The sequence below is a fragment of the Carettochelys insculpta genome, chromosome 11, assembly GCF_033958435.1.
Source record: "Carettochelys insculpta isolate YL-2023 chromosome 11, ASM3395843v1, whole genome shotgun sequence".
NCBI lineage: Eukaryota > Metazoa > Chordata > Testudines > Carettochelyidae > Carettochelys > Carettochelys insculpta.
Window position 1 is genome coordinate 24,893,140 of NC_134147.1, and position 17,149 is coordinate 24,910,288.

At 45.1% G+C, this 17,149-nt stretch overlaps 1 protein-coding gene across 1 annotated transcript in view; it reads right to left on the reverse strand.

Moving 5' to 3' along the window:
* IL17RD (interleukin 17 receptor D) overlaps nucleotides 1–17,149 on the reverse strand; it is an 85,128-nt gene that overhangs the window by 17,605 nt on the left and 50,374 nt on the right. Inside the window, exons 3-7 of the mRNA XM_075005297.1 lie at nucleotides 12,739–12,864; nucleotides 9,652–9,770; nucleotides 8,990–9,110; nucleotides 5,874–5,918; nucleotides 5,627–5,775 (exon numbers count right to left, since the gene is read on the reverse strand). Of these exons, the coding sequence (XP_074861398.1) occupies nucleotides 5,627–5,775; nucleotides 5,874–5,918; nucleotides 8,990–9,110; nucleotides 9,652–9,770; nucleotides 12,739–12,864 (560 nt within the window). The remainder of the gene's footprint in view (nucleotides 1–5,626; nucleotides 5,776–5,873; nucleotides 5,919–8,989; nucleotides 9,111–9,651; nucleotides 9,771–12,738; nucleotides 12,865–17,149) is intronic.

Sequence of the window (17,149 nt, forward strand, 5' to 3'; positions counted from 1 at the left end):
CAGGGTCACCCTGCCCGCACTCCGGATCATGTCCGCAGTAAAGTGAAGGAGCTGCGGCAGGGTTACGCCCGGGCCCGGGATGCGGCCGGCCGATCTGGGGCTGCCCCCGTCACTTGCTCCTTTTACAGGGAGCTCAGGGCCATCCTGGGCCCCCGGCACACCTCCTCCCCTCTGGCCACTCTTGATACCTTGGCTGACGAGCCCCAGCAGGGCCCGGAGGCAGAGTCCACCCCAGAGGCAAGCCCCGCACCCCGGGGGCCCCCCCAGGAGCCCACCCCTGGGGCACAGGAGGAGGAGGAGGAGCAGGGCTCCGGATCCACATCCCGTCCCGGAGCTCCAGCAGGGCGTCCGCCCACCGGGTGTCCCCCGACCGTGGGAGTGGACCATCAGGTATGTACCCCCCGCCCCAGTGCACACCCCCGGGGTTGAGGGGCGGGGGTAACAGATATGACCAGGGCCCTCCACATGCCAAGATGACCATGGCCCCAAGGACAGCAGTGGCATGTCCCTCACAGGAGTGCATCAGCCTCTGCCCCCCCAGCAGGACAGTCTCATGCCCCATCCCTGGGGATGGGGGGAGCGGAACCTAGGGTCCCCTGGGGGGAGGGGGTGGGACACCCATCAGCAGCAGCAGCAGCATCTCCCGGGGACGGGGATGGGGAACCTGCAGCAGAGGGGTGGGGAGACAAGGGCCACGGCTCGGGGCCCACACTAACGGCTGTCTCCACTCTTCTTCCCCCCCTGTGTTCCGCAGCTGCACCATTGGAAGGACCGGAGAGCGCCGGCGAGATGTCAGTGGTCCCGGAGAGCCCACTGGGGCCATCACTCCAGGCCAGCCCCTCGGCGGAGCACCGACCGGCCCCACGGCGGGGAAGATGGCGGAGCCAGCTCCACTCCTGGATGGCAACAGACCCCCAGCTGCTGGAGATCCACTGTCAGCAGCTGGAGGTTAACAAGCAGTGCCTGTGGGTGGAGGAACAGCGCCTGCAACTCCAGGAGCAGGTGCTGGCCTGGCGCCAGGAGGCATGGGGGGCCTTTATGCGGACATTCAACTGTATCGCAGACTACCTGGTGCCCCATGCTGCGACAGCCGCCGCTCTGCCCGCCCTGCCTGCTCCACCCGCTGCTCCATCCGCCATCGCACTGCCACCTGCCACCGAGGGCCCTTCTGCCGAGGGGGACCTGGGGCCAGCTGACACCCGCCGGCCTTATCTCCCGGTCCGCCCGGCCCCCAGCCAGCCCTGGCCAGGGCTGAGCCCGAGGCGTGGGTCGCGGCCGCCCACCCCCAGCGCTGGACATTAGGGGGTGTGGGGCCCAGGACATGGCCCCCCCTCCCCCTTTTTATATATCCCCTTCAGTTTAATCTTCTTTTGTAAATAGTTTCTATTAGACCCCTGTTGTTATGTTGTTATGCTGATCCCCGCCCCCCCATGTACATAGCTCTCCACTTCCTTGTCTTCCCCATTCATCTTATCTTATTTATAATACATACATATAATTTTGATTTTGCCTGTAAATAGTCATGATAATAATAATAAGAGTTCAACAGATATTTGATTTGATGAACAAATGTCTGCTTCTATTTACAAGAAAAGTGGGGGGGGGTGCTCTTGGGTGCTCTGTGGTGTGGGCATAGGGGCAGGGAGCATTGTGGAGGATGGGGGGGTGCAGTGGGGGGCCTGCCAGCATTCACCCTTTGGCCTCGTCAAATTGGGCCTGCAGGGCCTCCCAGATCCGGGTCCCTTCGGGGTCCACCTGGCGACTGGGGGCAGCGGGTGGCTGCACATCGGCCCTGCCGGCCTCCACAGCCCAGCCCTGAAAGAAGGCCTCCTCCTTGCTCTCCACCAGGTTGTGGAGGGCGCTGCACGCGCCCACAGTCTGGGGGATGTTGGTGGGGCCCACATCAAGGCGGGTGAGGAGACACCTCCAGCGCCCCTTGAGGCGGCCAAATGTGCACTCCGCCACCTGGCGCGCGTGGTTCAGGTGCATGTTGAAGCGCTCCTGGCTGGCTGACAGGTGGCCCGTGTACGGGTGCATGAGCCAGGGCCGGAGGGGGTATGCCACATCTGCGATGACGCAGAGGGGCATGGTGGCGTCCCCCCCAGGGATCTCCCGCTGCGGGATGTAGGTCCCCGCCTCCAGCCGGTGGCACAGGCCCAAGTTCTGGAATACCCGGGCGTCGTGGATGCTGCCAGGCCAGCCCACATAAATGTCCAAGAAACGGCCCCGGCTGTCCACCAAGACCTGGAGGACCACAGAATGGTAGCCCTTCCTGTTTAGGTAGCGTCCTCCACTGTGCTCTGGGGCGCCGATGGGGACGTGGGTCCCATCCAGAGCCCCGAAGCAATTGGGGAAGCCCAGGCTGGCAAACCCCACGATGGCGGCATCTGGGTCCCCAAGCCTCACGAGCTTGTGGAGGAGCAGGGCATTGATGGCGCAGACGACCTGCAGGGGAAGGACATGGGACAGCACCAATGAGGGGTGTGCAGGGTGTGTCTGGCTCTCCCCTGCCAGGGCTCCCCTTCCCTCCCCTACCCTACCAGGGCCCCCCTCCCCTCCCCTGCCAGGGCTCCCCTCCACCCCCAGGGCTGCCTCCCCTTTCCCCCGTGGGTCCTCTTACCTCCATGAGGACAGCCCCGACAGTGGCTTTGCTGACGCCAAACTGCTGCCCCACGGATCGGTAGCTGTCTGGAGTGGCCAGCTTCCACACAGCGATGCCAACCCATTTCTCCACACTGAAGGCACGCCTCATGGCAATGTCCTGGTCCCTCAGTGCGGGGGTGAGCCACTGGCATAGCTCCAGAAATGTCTGCCGGCTCATGCGAAAGTTCTGGAGCCAGCGGTCGTTGTCCCACTCTCCGAGCACCAGCCGCTCCCACCAGTCGGTGCTGGTGGGGTAGCTCCACAGCCGGCGGCGTATGAGGCAGTGGAGGGGCGGGGTGCTGCAGGGTTGGGGGCTGCGTCCTCCTCCCCTGTGGGTAGCTCCTCCTCTGTGGTAAGGAGGTGCTCAGCTGCCTCCTGCATGGCATGGAGCAGGGTGAGCACTGCTCCTACAGGGGCGGCTGGGTGGACCTCTGGTTCCTGCTGCTGCTGCTGCTGCTGGTGCTGGAGGTCCATAACCCATGACTGCGTCGCCCGAGGTGTGCGTGCCTATGGCTCTGCAGACCGCGTGCTGTGCAGGCTGCATGTGTCTGGGAGGGGCCCGTTAAGGGAGCGGCTAGCTGCTGCCCCAGAAGTGCTAGTCCGCCCTGTGACCCTGTCTGCAGCTGTTCCTGGCACCCTTATTTCGATGTGTGCCACTTTGGCGTGTAGACGTTCCCTTGCAGCGCCTATTTCGATGTGGTGCTGCCCAACGTCAACGCTGAACGTCGACGGCACCAGCCCTGGAGGACGTGTAGACGTTATTCATCGAAATAGCTTATTTCGATGCAGCGTTCACATGTAGACGTAGCCATAGACTAACTTAGCTACCTCTCTGCTACTTGATTTATTATGTTGATGGGAGAACTCCCTCCTATGGCTACACGAGAGATTTTATTGTCACGCCACTAGATCGGTACAGCTGTGCTCCTGTAAGCTGCCTCATGTAGACAAGCTCTAAAAAATAGATGCAGGTCAACTTTCATCCAGTACTATTAGAAAAGATGAAATGCTACCCAAATGTTGTGAATTGCTGCATTCAACAAAATAAACCTGTATCATGGTCATGACTCTATGATACACATTCCCCATGAAACCTTGTCCTTAATCATTTTATTTTTGAGTAACTCTGACTTTAGAACTTGGTTTCTCACCAGAGCTATAAAGGGCATAAGCTCACTGTATTTTTTAATTTTTTCCTTCTATTTTCCTTCCGCCAAAAGTTTCTACCACAGTCAGACATTTTCTAACAATATTAGAAGCTATTTACTAAAGATTGAATTATTTTTGAACACACAAACTCTTCCCATTTCAAGTGCCTTGGGTTGGATAAGACCCCTTCCATCCCTTTAAGGTTTGAATGGGAGTTGCATTAGGCCCACAATGACCACAAGTTTTAATTCTCACCCACCCCTTAATACTGCCATCTTATCTCTTTTATAAACGACAAAGATTAAGTACATACTTAATAACTGTGTCTACATGTGCACAAAACTTCAAAATGTGTCTCTCTTTCGAAAGAATGGGAGGAGTGTCCACACGCGTAACATGTTCTTTCAAAAGAAAATCATCCTTCCTATTAATGTACTGGCTGGTGCTGTGTTCTGGGGCATGGACGGGGATGTGCATGCCATCCAATGCGCCAAAGGAGTTTGGGAATCCCAGGTCCGTGAAGCCCACGACAGCAGCATCTGGATCCCCCAGATGGACAATCCTGTGCAGCAGTATTACATTGATGGATCAGATGATCTACATGGGGGGAAGGGGGACATATGCTCCCATGAGGGCATTGCAGGCCATCCCCCCCACCCCCCGGAAGCTGAGGGTTCCCCTTGCCCTGTCCCCTCCATGGGGGGTATGTGAGCTGGGCCCACCTTACCTCCATGGGTACGACCCTAATGGTGGCCTTGCCCACCCTGAACTGTTGTCCTATGGAGCGGTAGGAGTCCGGGGTGGCCAGTTTCCAAATGGTGATTGTGACCCCTTCTCCAGGGAGAGAGCGGGCCGCATGAAGGTGTCCTGGTGCCGGAGTGCATGGGTGAAGCAGTGGCAGATCTCCTCGAAGGTCTGCCTTGACATGTGGAAGTTCCAGACCCACCTTTTCTCACCCCACTCCCCCAGCACCAGCCACTGCCACCAGTCAATGCTGCTGGGGTGGGTCCAGAGGTGCCAGGGTACCCGGGGGAGCCAGCATTGTCCTGGATGGGGGGCCTCCACGGCTCCTGGGGGGGCTGCTCAACCACCCGAGAAGCTTGGGGGCAGCTGTGGCGACAGTTCAGAGCACTGCCAGGAGGGTCTCCAAGATGAGGGTGTCCTCATGCAGGAGCAGCTGCTCGGACTCCATCCTGGATCATGAGTGGGCTCTGCTTGGCTGAGGACAGATGGGCAGCACTCAGCTTGTGCGAGGTGGAGGGAGGGATCCTTTAAGGGAGCAGCTGGCTGAGGCCCCAGGACCCCATCTGCAGTATTTCCTGCCTCCCGTCTTTCGAAGGAGTGCTTGGAGCCATGTGAACGCTCCCTTTTGAAAGAACACAGTGGCCATTCGAAAGGCCAGACTGACCTGTCGATCCACTTTTAGTGTGTGGTCGCTCCCTTTCCAAGGCCACACTTTTGACCACCCTCTTTCGATTTTCACCTTTTTGAAGTGGGGCTTACATGTAGGCCCAATTAATGAGAGAGATACCTTGTGGAGTTATTTGAGATGGACAAGATTTAAGGAAGTGAAATTCTATTCAGAAGGAGCACACAAAAAGAGGAAAATAACAATTACAATAAAGTACAATTGAAACTACTAATTAGTTTGTAGCCCTTTTGGGGCAAGGACAGTATCTTGCCATTTGTTCATATAGTATCTAGTGCAATGGAAGCTTCGGTCTTGGTTTGGAACAATGGTTACTACCAAAATACAAATATGTGACAAGCTAAAGACATCTAGACTTTTTAACAGTTACCACAAATCATTAAAATAAGAGTTGTAAAAACCTACTTGTCTGCAGGTCTTTTGTTTAAAGGATCCTTCATCCTTAAGTTTGTAGTGAAGATAATATTTAAAGCCAAAGTTGTGAGGTGCGTGATCAAAAGACACTTGCATGTTAAAACCTTGTTGGGTAATATTCAGATTCCTGGGCTTCCAGACTGTCACAGGAGAGAGATTTATGGATTGGAAAATTACTATTTCAAGAAAAATGAAATATTTGAACATGAACAAGTGGAAAATACTGTATTTTACTTACAGGGTTTGCAAGCGAGGTTTTCTGGCTGCAGCAATAATTCACATGCTACAAATATACACACAGAAAAGGAGTATTAATGATAAAGATTAAGTTCTCTGCCATACTCCATAAAGAAAAAGGAGGAAAAAAAAAGGCAGAAAAATGGGAGTCATTTCATCATTTTTGATTAACCAGTTTTAACCCAATAGTACAGATTTTGTCATATTTAGCAAGCTGAGCATTCTTGTCATTGTTCGTCATGTGCCACCTGTACACACAAAAGCAGCCTACTTAGTTTGTTTGAAATAATGTTGCCTATTGAAATAAGCAATGTGAAACTAAGGCCGTGTCTACACTAGCCCCAAACTTCGAAATGGCCATTTCGAAGTTTGGGGCTAGTGTAGACATAGCCTAAGGGTGATAGGTTAGCTTTTATCACACATACATTTATTTCACTATGGGCATCTCTATAAAGAACATTTATTTTGAAATGACAGTCATTATTTTGAAATAACTATCTTAGTGTCTACACAATGCAACTGCTATTGCAAAATAATTTCCAAATAGTGGTTGGCTTATTTTGAAACAGGTGCTGTTGAGACAGGGAATAGAGGTTATTTAAAACAAAAAGCCATAATGTGTCCAATGGCTCTTTTCCAAAGTAGGCTCTATGTGTGTAGGTGCTATTTTGAAATGCATTTTGCAAGTAGCAGCATTATTTCAAAATAAGCTATTCCGGAATAGTTTATATTTAAATAAGACTTCCATGTAGACACACCCCAGTGACTTACTTTATAAAAGAAGAGGTGCGGTACTCTGCCATATCCCTGCCCTATCCTCAAACCCCAGACAATCCCATGGCTGGGGCTGCCAAGGTGCTAGTAAAAAAAAACTAAACACTGACATACCCTATCATTATCATTTTATGTTAGTCAGCATCACCACAGCAGACTGAAAACACCAAAACAATTAAAATAATTATTTAAACTATTTTAAGAGCATTTTAGAAGGAAGAAAATCCTGAAGAATGCAGGGTCTTAGCAGGCAAAAAACAGACTGATAGTCAAGATTTTAAACAATACAAAGAACAGCGTTCCTAAAGTTATGTATGTGTCCATATATGGACACAACACTTATACTTACAGGGAAAATGGACCATCATGTCTATTCCAGAATAGCTCTTCTGGAATAACTCCCTATGTGAACATTTTATTCCAGAATACAAATGACTTCATTGTGGAATAATAAATAATTGAAGACTTAAGCATCTATCAAGTTCTTGAGATAAACTGCCTTGGAAGATTATGGAAACTTCTTCACTGGGGTTTTTTTTTAAAAAGGAGGCTGGATACCCAGGTGTCCCAGATGGTTAGACATAAATCCTGCATCTTGGCAGAGAGTTAGTCTAGATCAGGGGTCTGCAACCTGTGGCTCCAGAGCCACATGTGGCTCCCAATGCTATCATTGAAAAGTAAACAAAAAAAAAACGCTCCTGATTATTTTCGATAAACTGTGAACCTTTAAAACGCTCAACAATGAACAACTCATACCTAAATAACAAACAATATATGATCCCAAAGCATTGGATAGCTTCCCCTTTAACATGTGCTGTGCATTGTGTGATATGATACAATATCTGTGTTTTGATCACGTTGCTCATAAAGTCTTGATTTTGAAAAGAAAGCGTGTGGCCCTCCTGCTCTGAAGGGCAGCACGCATTTTAAGAAAGAAAACTGAAACATGAAGTAAAATTGGCATAATTAAAGTGCAGTTGTAATGACTTAAAAAAGAGGAAAATCAAAGATGACAGCAGAGAATTTTAAACAAAATGGAACCCATCCTTCACATTTATATTGGGTTTGGCTCAGCTCCCTTTATGTCTCCTTAGCAATGATAAATTTGCCAATAACAAAAAATGCAGCCAGAAGGGACATTTTCTCAAAAAACACACTACTTTTGCTGAGCACTGTATACAGTTGGAGATGCCAGAAAAACAGCTGTAGAGGAGCTGCTACACAAAGCAGAGGAAAGTGAGAACACATTTACTAATTGGGTGAAATCACCTCGTAGCATAACTGTGGCAAATTTTGTGGCAACTCAAGAGATCTTGAAATGAGGAAAGCCCTTTATGGATGGCGAATATATAAAAGTGCCTTATCAAAGCATCAGAGCAGCTGTATAGTAATTTCAAAAACAAATTTGTTCAGAATCTGGCATCCTCCAGAGAGAGAGGAGGATCGAGAGTGAAAGTCAGGAAGATAGTGATACAAACATTCACTTGTAAAGTGTGAGAAAACAGAATACGTAAAAAGTTTGTAAACGTCCTGCAGTAAACATGTATCATATGACCAATCATTGCGTGTGCAGTTTTCTTAAAATAGGAGTTATAAAAAGTATGGTATCCTTGTGGTCGTATGATTGTATTGTCTGAGTGAGCTTCCTCACGCTGTTCTGTAATTCACTAAAAGGAAAACACAGTTCAATCTAGGAATATAATTGCCATTATAGATCAGATCCAAGTCTATCTAATTCAGTATAATGCCTTCAGGAATGGCTAACACAAAATGAATGCATGTATCCCCCTACCACAGATGGATGTGAAGTAATCTGCAGTCCATGGTGGCCAGCCCTAGGCTTCTGCTACATAAACTAGTATTTCTTTTGCTCATTTCTATGTAGTCACCACTTTCTAATTTTGATTTCTATCCACTACAGACCAATCTATGGTCTGTAAACTCATTTCATATGACTCTGCCTGGATATGTACCTCATCCCTAAGATCACAGGAGGTGCTTCCTCGTCTCAGCAACTCATCCTCGTAAACACTGTCTCTTTTGTTTTCCTGTCTGAGGCCAGAACTACAGCAAGAAATTATGGCAGTACAAATATGTTGCTCAGGGGTATGAAGTATCCACACCTCTGAGAGACACAGATAAACCAACCTAACCCCTGATGTGGACAGTGCTAAGCCAAAAGGATGCTAGATGCTTGCTCTTCAGGAGCTGGAGAACCTACAGCAACATGAGAAGCACGCAGCAACATTGTAGCATTTTAAGTGTAGAGAAGCCCAAAGGAAAGAAAAATAAAACAGGGAAGGTGCAGGTGGAGAGGGGTAAGATAATATACATGATACTTACGACGAGTTCTGAAGAAAAATGGGTGGTAATTACTTTCGTTTTTAATGGAAGGAAAAGGAACAATCTTTACAAAATAATCAGTTTCAAATTTCAAAGTCAGAAAAGGCTGAGACTCTATTGCCTAAAAACAAATATAAATGAAGAAATAGTGATATAATCAAATCATCTAATAATATCTAATATCATCATGTAATCAAATCATGGGCACTTAAAAGTACTGTTTTAAAACAAGCCCACAGTTCTTCCAGATGTGAACAGAAATTAAGTGTTTTAGGAATCCTATGACCTCACCCCTCTCTTGTCAACTGTGTACTGCCTGCAGAGAGCCCAGCTGGGCTCTGTAATGCTAAAGGGGTACCCACCCACTGCACATTTCATAAGATTTCCCTCTCCCCCGTGCTTCCCTCCAACACACATGCACTCACTGGAGTGAAGCTGCTGATTCCACTAACAGGAGAGCCTTAGTAGATGCGGAATGAGGGCTAGATTTGCCCATAAATTAAAAGTATTATAACTAAAAATGTTTATTTCCTTAGCAAGCACATTGCTGCCTAGTAAGAAGCACATTTTAACAAAAAAGTTTAATAAAACACAAACATCCCTTTCAAGACCTCAAGCAGGATCAAACCAAAATGAAATTTCCCTTAAAGTATATCACTTACAGTTCTTTTAAAACCAGAGTTGAGCTGCTTTGGATCCTTTAAAACCATTTGCTGACACTGTCTTCCCTCTGATTTTAACTCCTCAAGAACTACACGAAACCCTTTCAGGAATTCAATACCTGCAAACATTTAATTAAAATCCACACAAACATTTCAAAAACACATTTCACTGTTTGATTGAGTTTTAAAGTTCTACAGTCATTAAAAAATAAACCCTAATGACCACTATCACCTGTCTATAAGGTGTGTAGCTGTCAGTTGGGTGTCAATAATAATTCTTCTGTTCTTACATTTTTTCTGACTTGTCTATCTAGAATTTAAGCTCCTCTGGACTCTGTATCTGTATAATGTTTAGCTCAATGTAGCTCCCACCTCAGTTGGTCCATTGAGTTTTACCATAATATAAATAAAATCATCATCATCATCAGTTTTGGTAATATACTGTATCTGTTCAACTTTGCCATTATTAGTGTTAAATGTGTAACTTTTTTCCCACAAAAAATGGAAATGGTGCTTCCATATTGTATTCCTGTCATTTATGAGACAACTGTATTACAGTAGATTGATTCAGTAGTCATGATTTTTTAAAATTTTAATACTGGAGAACACCAGAAGAATTGAATTGAGTAGAATCACTCCTTATTTATACCAGTGAACAGCTTATTTACTTATTTATAAGTGAGACCAAAACTACCAACCATATTGTTTTCCCTCTTCTTTGAGTAACGGTTGTATCCCATCCTTGGTTTTCCTCTTGCTTCTAATATATTTTCAGAATGTTTTCTTGTTACCCTTACATCATTAGGTAGGTTGAACTCATTTTGTGTCTTCACCTTTCTAATTCTGCCCCTACATCAGAGGTGGGCAAACTGTGGCTCACGGGCTCCATGTGGCCCATTGGCATTCCACCTGTGGCCTGCGGACCCCTTGTCTGCCATCCTTCCCCACTTGCCATTTGCACACTGGGACACTGGAACCCTGACTTAGCTGCTCATCCCTCTCCTTTCCAGGAGTTTCAGAGCACCTACCCTCTTCCCCCACCCACAAAACTGGAAACATGAATCAACTGTTTATGGCTTTCAACTCTTGAAAGGAAGGGGAGGAGCAGGGATAGAGAGTGAATAAGCAGATTCAGGACGCTCTAAAAGTGAGAGGCAGGTGGAGAAGGAGGAGGAAGAGAATGTGCATGGTCCACATGCATCCCCATGGATATGAAGAAGGGCCATGCATATGGCATACTTATTACCTGTGGTTGTCCATCACTCCCTTACATACTTTTGTTATTTGTTTATATTCATCTTTTGCAATCTGACCTAGTTACCACTTTTTGAAGGACTCCTTTTTGATCTTAAGATAATTCAAGAACTTCTGGTTAAACTGGAGTGGTCTCTTGTGATACATCCTAAGTTTTCTACGCAGTGTAATAGTATGCTGTTAATAATATCCCTTTGAAAAACTACCAACCCTCTTCAATTGTTTTTCCTCGTAGTCTTGCTTTACATGTGTCTTCATCTATCAGCTCTCTGAGTGTACTAAAATCTGCCTTCCTGAAAACCATTGTCTTTGGGCTTGTCTACACCACCACCTTCCTTCGAAGCAAGAATGGTAATTAGGGTGTTGGGAGTTTACTAATGAAGCGCTGAGGTGGATATGCAGCACTTCATTAAGCAAATTCCGCCCGCCCCCCACACCGCGGCAACTTCAAACTTTTACACTTGAAAGTACCGGCATGCATCTAGCCATGGCTCACCCACCGGTACTTTGAAGTATACACATATAGAGTCCAGAGGAGCCAAAATTTTGAGGAGTAAAGGGACTTCAAAGTTGCCCCAGCACTTCGAAGTACCAGAGGGTGAGCTGTGGCTAGACATGTGCCGGTACTTCGAAGTTTAAAACTTTGAAGTTGCCATGGGGGTGGAATTTGCTTAACGAAGTGCTGCGTAAACTCCCAACACCCTAATTACCATCCTTCCTTTGAAGGAAGGTGATAGTGTAGACAAGTCCTTTATTTTGCTGTTCTCCCTTCTATCACTCCTTAGAATCATGTGCTGCTGGCAGTGTGATACAAAGGAGGGGTCTCGAAAATGCAAATGGACACACATTTGCATATTCATATGGTTAATTTGCATAGTTGCAAGAGATTGCCCCGCCAGCAGAGGCTGCTGCTGGCAGAAAACAAGTTGTGTAGACGTGGTTCTGGTGGTGAAAACCACTTTTGTCAGCATCTCCTTATGCCTGGAAAATAGCAGGTTAGGGTTACGGTGAGTGTCCATTTGCATTTTCAAGACCCCCTCCTTTGCATCATGCTGCCGGCAGCACAGCTCAGTGTAGATGCAGCCGATAAGTATTCAATATATTATATATGCTCTGTAGAGATCTGCACTGATATTTAAGGGCCCAGTACAGCTCTTAGTGCAATCTTTTTACTTCAGTGCAATTCTCATCATCCTAGAGTTAATACTACATCCACTAGTACACAATTATAACTTTATTCTGGAATTTGTAAATACCAGAATTTCGTTTTTAGGACTTTAAATCAGAGAGTTCCCCAAACTATGGGGCATGCTCCCCTAGGAGAGCATGGAAGTTTGGACGGATGTAGCTGGGGCCCAAACCAGACATCATGGGGATGTATAGGGAATGCTAGCCAGCTCCATTCCTGGCTCCGGCCCCAGCCCTAGCTCCCACTGTTTGCCACTATTTGCCGTAAGGCTCTGCTCCTGGTCCTGTGCGTAGGGTCTTAGCTCTCACGCTCACTGCCAATTATGGCCCCTTACTCATCCCCCTAACTCCTGTTTGCTTCCCAACCCCCGCAAAAAAAACCTGCAGACCCACTCCAAGCCCCAGCTCTCTCAGAGTGAAGACAATGAGAAGTAAGAAACGGCATAAAATAAAAATTTTGACAACCACTGCTTTGGAAAAACAGGGGGAAAAAAGCAACTTTCAAGAAATTGGTTTTAAATTGAACATTCAAGAAATGAAGGTCTGAATTATTTGCACTCTATTTGCAGACTGATAATTCATAACTAGGAATGCATTTCTTTTAAAAGATGACTAGTTAAACTGTTTTTGTTCTCTAATACTTACCAAGTAGATTTGCTGTCCAAAGAATTGTCACTGCAACTTGTTCAGAACATGCATACTGGCTGATTGTTATATTTTGCACATCTCCAATCACATGTTTCCCCACTGAATTCAAATACGGAGTGCAATCTAAAAACAGTGAGAAACAAATCACTTAAATAAAACATACAAACTAATCTTGTCTTGTGCAGGACCAAATAATTCTCAGACTAACGCAGGTCAAAATATGGAAAACTTTGTTCATGCTACTAGTGCCAATTCACATGAGTAAAGTGAGTAAAATGTATTTATTAACATTTTTGAAAAATAATCATACTTACAAATAGGTATTTCAAATACCTCAATTACTGCATTACCACATCTACACCACAGTAAGACTAACAGTGGGGCTTTAGTGCCAGGATAATTAGAAACAATGCAGGCATTGTAATCCCTGTTTGGGTAAATGTGTTACTAAACCATGAGATCAAGCTTTAAATTATTATTTACATAAAGCAGCCTCATTTAATTTTTCATTATTGTTTTTATGAACAATTATTAATACAATCCCACTATTTCTCAGCAATCCAGCTACCAGGTCTACAGACAGCTTAACAGGCTTTGTTCCCACCACCTTGGAAGAAGAGCAACAAACTGACAAAAACCAGCTTAAGTTCCCAAAATGCGGTTCAACAACATTGGTAGTTAAACCACAAAGTAAGTCACACCTGGCTGATTGCTTAGCATGTCAAATATTTTGGTCATTTGGCTAAAATACCACATGCAGAATAGGTGAAGCAGATGGCTCCAGAGGGCAGAACACATACAATGGCGGAGGCTGAAGTTTCCAAGGGGAAGCAAAATTCTTTACTCACCAGTGCAGCAAATGCAAAACAAAATGGATTTTGGAATTTCTCTCCTCCCCTCCCCCCACCAATGTTCTTCCTTGTTCTCTCTGTGTATTCTCCTAAAACATCACACAGACACAAAACTGCAAATCATGGATTCTAGATGCCACTAGCTTCAACTATTTTCACTGGTTGTGATAATGTCCTTGGCCATAGTCCATGCTGTCCAAACAATTCGGCAATTATTACCACCATGGCAACACATACCACAGTAATATTAGTACAAAGGACAGACAACTGAAGATCCCAACAGCCACTGTTCTTACTAGCTGGCAAGGCCTCAGTTCAGATACAGAATACTGCTGATTTACCACAGTGCATGCAGCTCATCTTATGAAACTAAGATGCAGACTGACTGCAGTATATAAAGCAGGCTTCGCCATTGTCACATTCACTCACTAAATCACCTCTCACCTTTGTTGTGAGGACCTTTAGTCTGCAATCTATTCAATAACCACAGCTAGCTCCAATATACCATCTACTCGCCATAAGGGCACACAGAACCCTAATGTTGTTAAATCTCATTATTTTATTGTGAATTTTGCAATATGTGATGTTAACAAAACCCTCAGCTCTTGGAGTCATATGATTATGAGGAATCTGAGTTTTCATTTAGCGATGAAAGTTTCTAGTCACCATAGTTACTGAGAAAAGGTTGGGAATGTAAATCATAAAGGCTCAGATTCAAAAGCCAAATAAAACTATTTCAAAATTTGATTTTTATTCTCTTGTGATTTTAGGCTAATTTAGTTGAAGTGTGTGGGGGTAGGGGAGGAGAGTGTGTTAATCATGATTTTTGAATCCTTGGATTTGGTAGAACCACAATTTTCTGGCATAATAATTCTCTGCTTGCAAAAAACTACTAAATTTACCAAAAAAAAAAAGTTGATGTTCTAAGTTTATAGTGCCTAATTATAATAATCAGTTATTCAAAATGGCTACATCTATACCGCATTCTACTTTCGAAAGTGGAATGCAAATGAGTGAGACCGAAAACACAAATGAAGCACTGATTTACAAATCTCTAGCTTCATTTGCATAATTTCCTGTGATTGTGTTTCTGGAAGAGGCTTTTCCAAAACTAAAACCAGCGATGCAGACAGGGTTCCTTCAAAAACAAACTCCATTTTCAAAAGAACCCTTCTTCCTATTTTTTTTTCAGGAAGAAGGGTTCTTTTGAAAATGGGGTTTGTTTTCAAAGGAACCCTGTCTACACAACTATTTTTGTTTTCGGAAAAGCCTCTTCCGGAAACGCAATCGTGCAAGATTATTCAAATGAAGCACAAGATTTGTAAACAGTGCTTTTCGATCTTCCTCATTTGCATTCCACTTCCGATAGCGGAATGCAGTGTAGACGTAGCCAATCTGATGTTAAATACTAGACTGATATCACCAAGCCACGGAAGAAGACAAAAATCTAAATCAAATAAACTCCCTTGAAAACTACAAATAGAAAATTATTAATCACACAAGCTAAATCTCTGAAGTGGGCTTTTTACCATGAATGACAAGAGTAAGCTGTTTGGCTCCTTTAGATAACTGTTGCACAATTCAGAACAACATATTGGCTGGGTTTACACTACCACCCTCCTTTGAAGGAAGGATGGTAAGTAGGGTGTTGGGAGTTTACTAATGAAGTGCTGCACTGCATATACAGCACTTCATTAAGCAAATCCCTCCCCGTGGCAACTTCGAAGTTTTAAACTTCAAAGTACCAGCTTGCGTGTAGCCGCAGCTCACCCACTGTTATTTTGAAGTGTCAGGGCAGCTTCGAAGTCCCTTCACTCCTCAAAATTTTGAAGAGTAAAGGGACTTCAAAGTTGCCCTGGCACTTCGAAGTAATGGTGGGTTAGATACATGCTGGTACTTCGAAGTTGCTGCGAGAGGGGAGGGGGAATTTGCTTAATGAAGTGCTGTATATGCACCGCAGCACTTCATTACTAAACTCCCAACACCCTAATTACCATCCTTCCTTCGAAGGAGGCTGGTAGTGTAGACACAGCCATTATGTACTTAATGAAAACTGAACAATTAGTTCTCAGTTAAGTGAAATTTGTTGCTGAAAATCAACCAAATGACAGCATGAGTTTTCTCTTATGAGAAAAAAAATATTTCCTTCAATGGAAAATTTGTAGTAACAACTTCTTGCAAGGTCTGTATCCAATTAAATCCTTGCCTTAGATTTTGGATCCTAGTTACTAAAGTGCTATACTGGCATAACTATTTGCCAAAATGCAGTGTAGTACACAATGTCTCAGGATTGAATGCAAGTTCCTGTCTTAAAACATTTAAAACGAATACAACATTGCTGAATGTGCAGGCTTTGTGGGGAGCCTTTTTTTTGTTTTTTACTAAATTCAAGTTGAACAAAAAATGGATAAACATTTATTTTCTGATTTTGAACAATTTAGCCCCTTCTATGAAGTATCTTACTACATGGACAGTCCATGCAACAAAATAAAAGTGTTTTAAAACATGGGTAGATAGCCAGTTTTTTCTTTCTGCCAGCTCTCCATTATCAGTTTCTGGATTATGTAAAATCTTTTACCTTGGGGCTGAAGGGGACCTCCTTGCAGTACTGCAACTTAAATAACCCCTGTGGGCAAATATTCTGGAGCAGAATTTTAAGGTTAACATTTGTCATTGGTTAATCCCATCTCCTGGTAGAAGAATTAATAGAAACAATATGAGAGTTATTGGGATTTAAACAAGCTCAGCTGTGTGAACCTGTAATTGGGGATCACTATTCTGATTGCTATTTCCTGTTTTTCTTTATTCAGGCAAGAAAGTATTACCCTCTTCTTGTGACCATTTATTCCATATAGGATTTGATCAGCTTAAATTATGCTGTCTTTCTTTAAACGCTCATGTGAGGTTAGGCTTGCACCAGGAATTCACAATATAAGGATTCAGATTTCAGAAATTATCATATAAACAGAGAATTCATATGAAATTGTAAACAAGGATAAACTAGGATGTATCAGAATGACACAAAAGGATCAGTGTTTCTAGTCAGTATACTATGTTTTAATACCCAAGGGCTGGGTCTACACAGACCTGCGCTGCCAGCAGCTTCATGGAAATGAGCAGTCTCGCAATTGCAAATGGCTGCTCATTAGCACAGTCTCACAGCTAATTAGCATACCCGTATGAGGTCTCCCTGCTGGCAGAGGCTGGTGCCGGCAGTAAATAGACCGCATAGACTTGCTTCTGCTGGGGCCAACAGAGGGCTTTTTTTCCAGCAGAGGCACATCACAGAGAGAAGGAAGATCTCGCGTGCCTATGCTAATTAGCCACATGATTGTGCTAATGAGCAGCCATTTGCAATTGTGAGACTGCTCACTTCCATGAAGCTGCCGGCACTACAGGTCCGTGTAGACCCAGCCAAGGACTTAACCCCAACTCCAGGAACCAGCCACTGACAGATGTAGGTGTAAACCTGCATACTCCAAATGTAGACAATGAAAGCTGTTATTTAGATGATTTTACTTTAGCTCCACTGATGCAAAACTGGGGCTTTCCTAGTC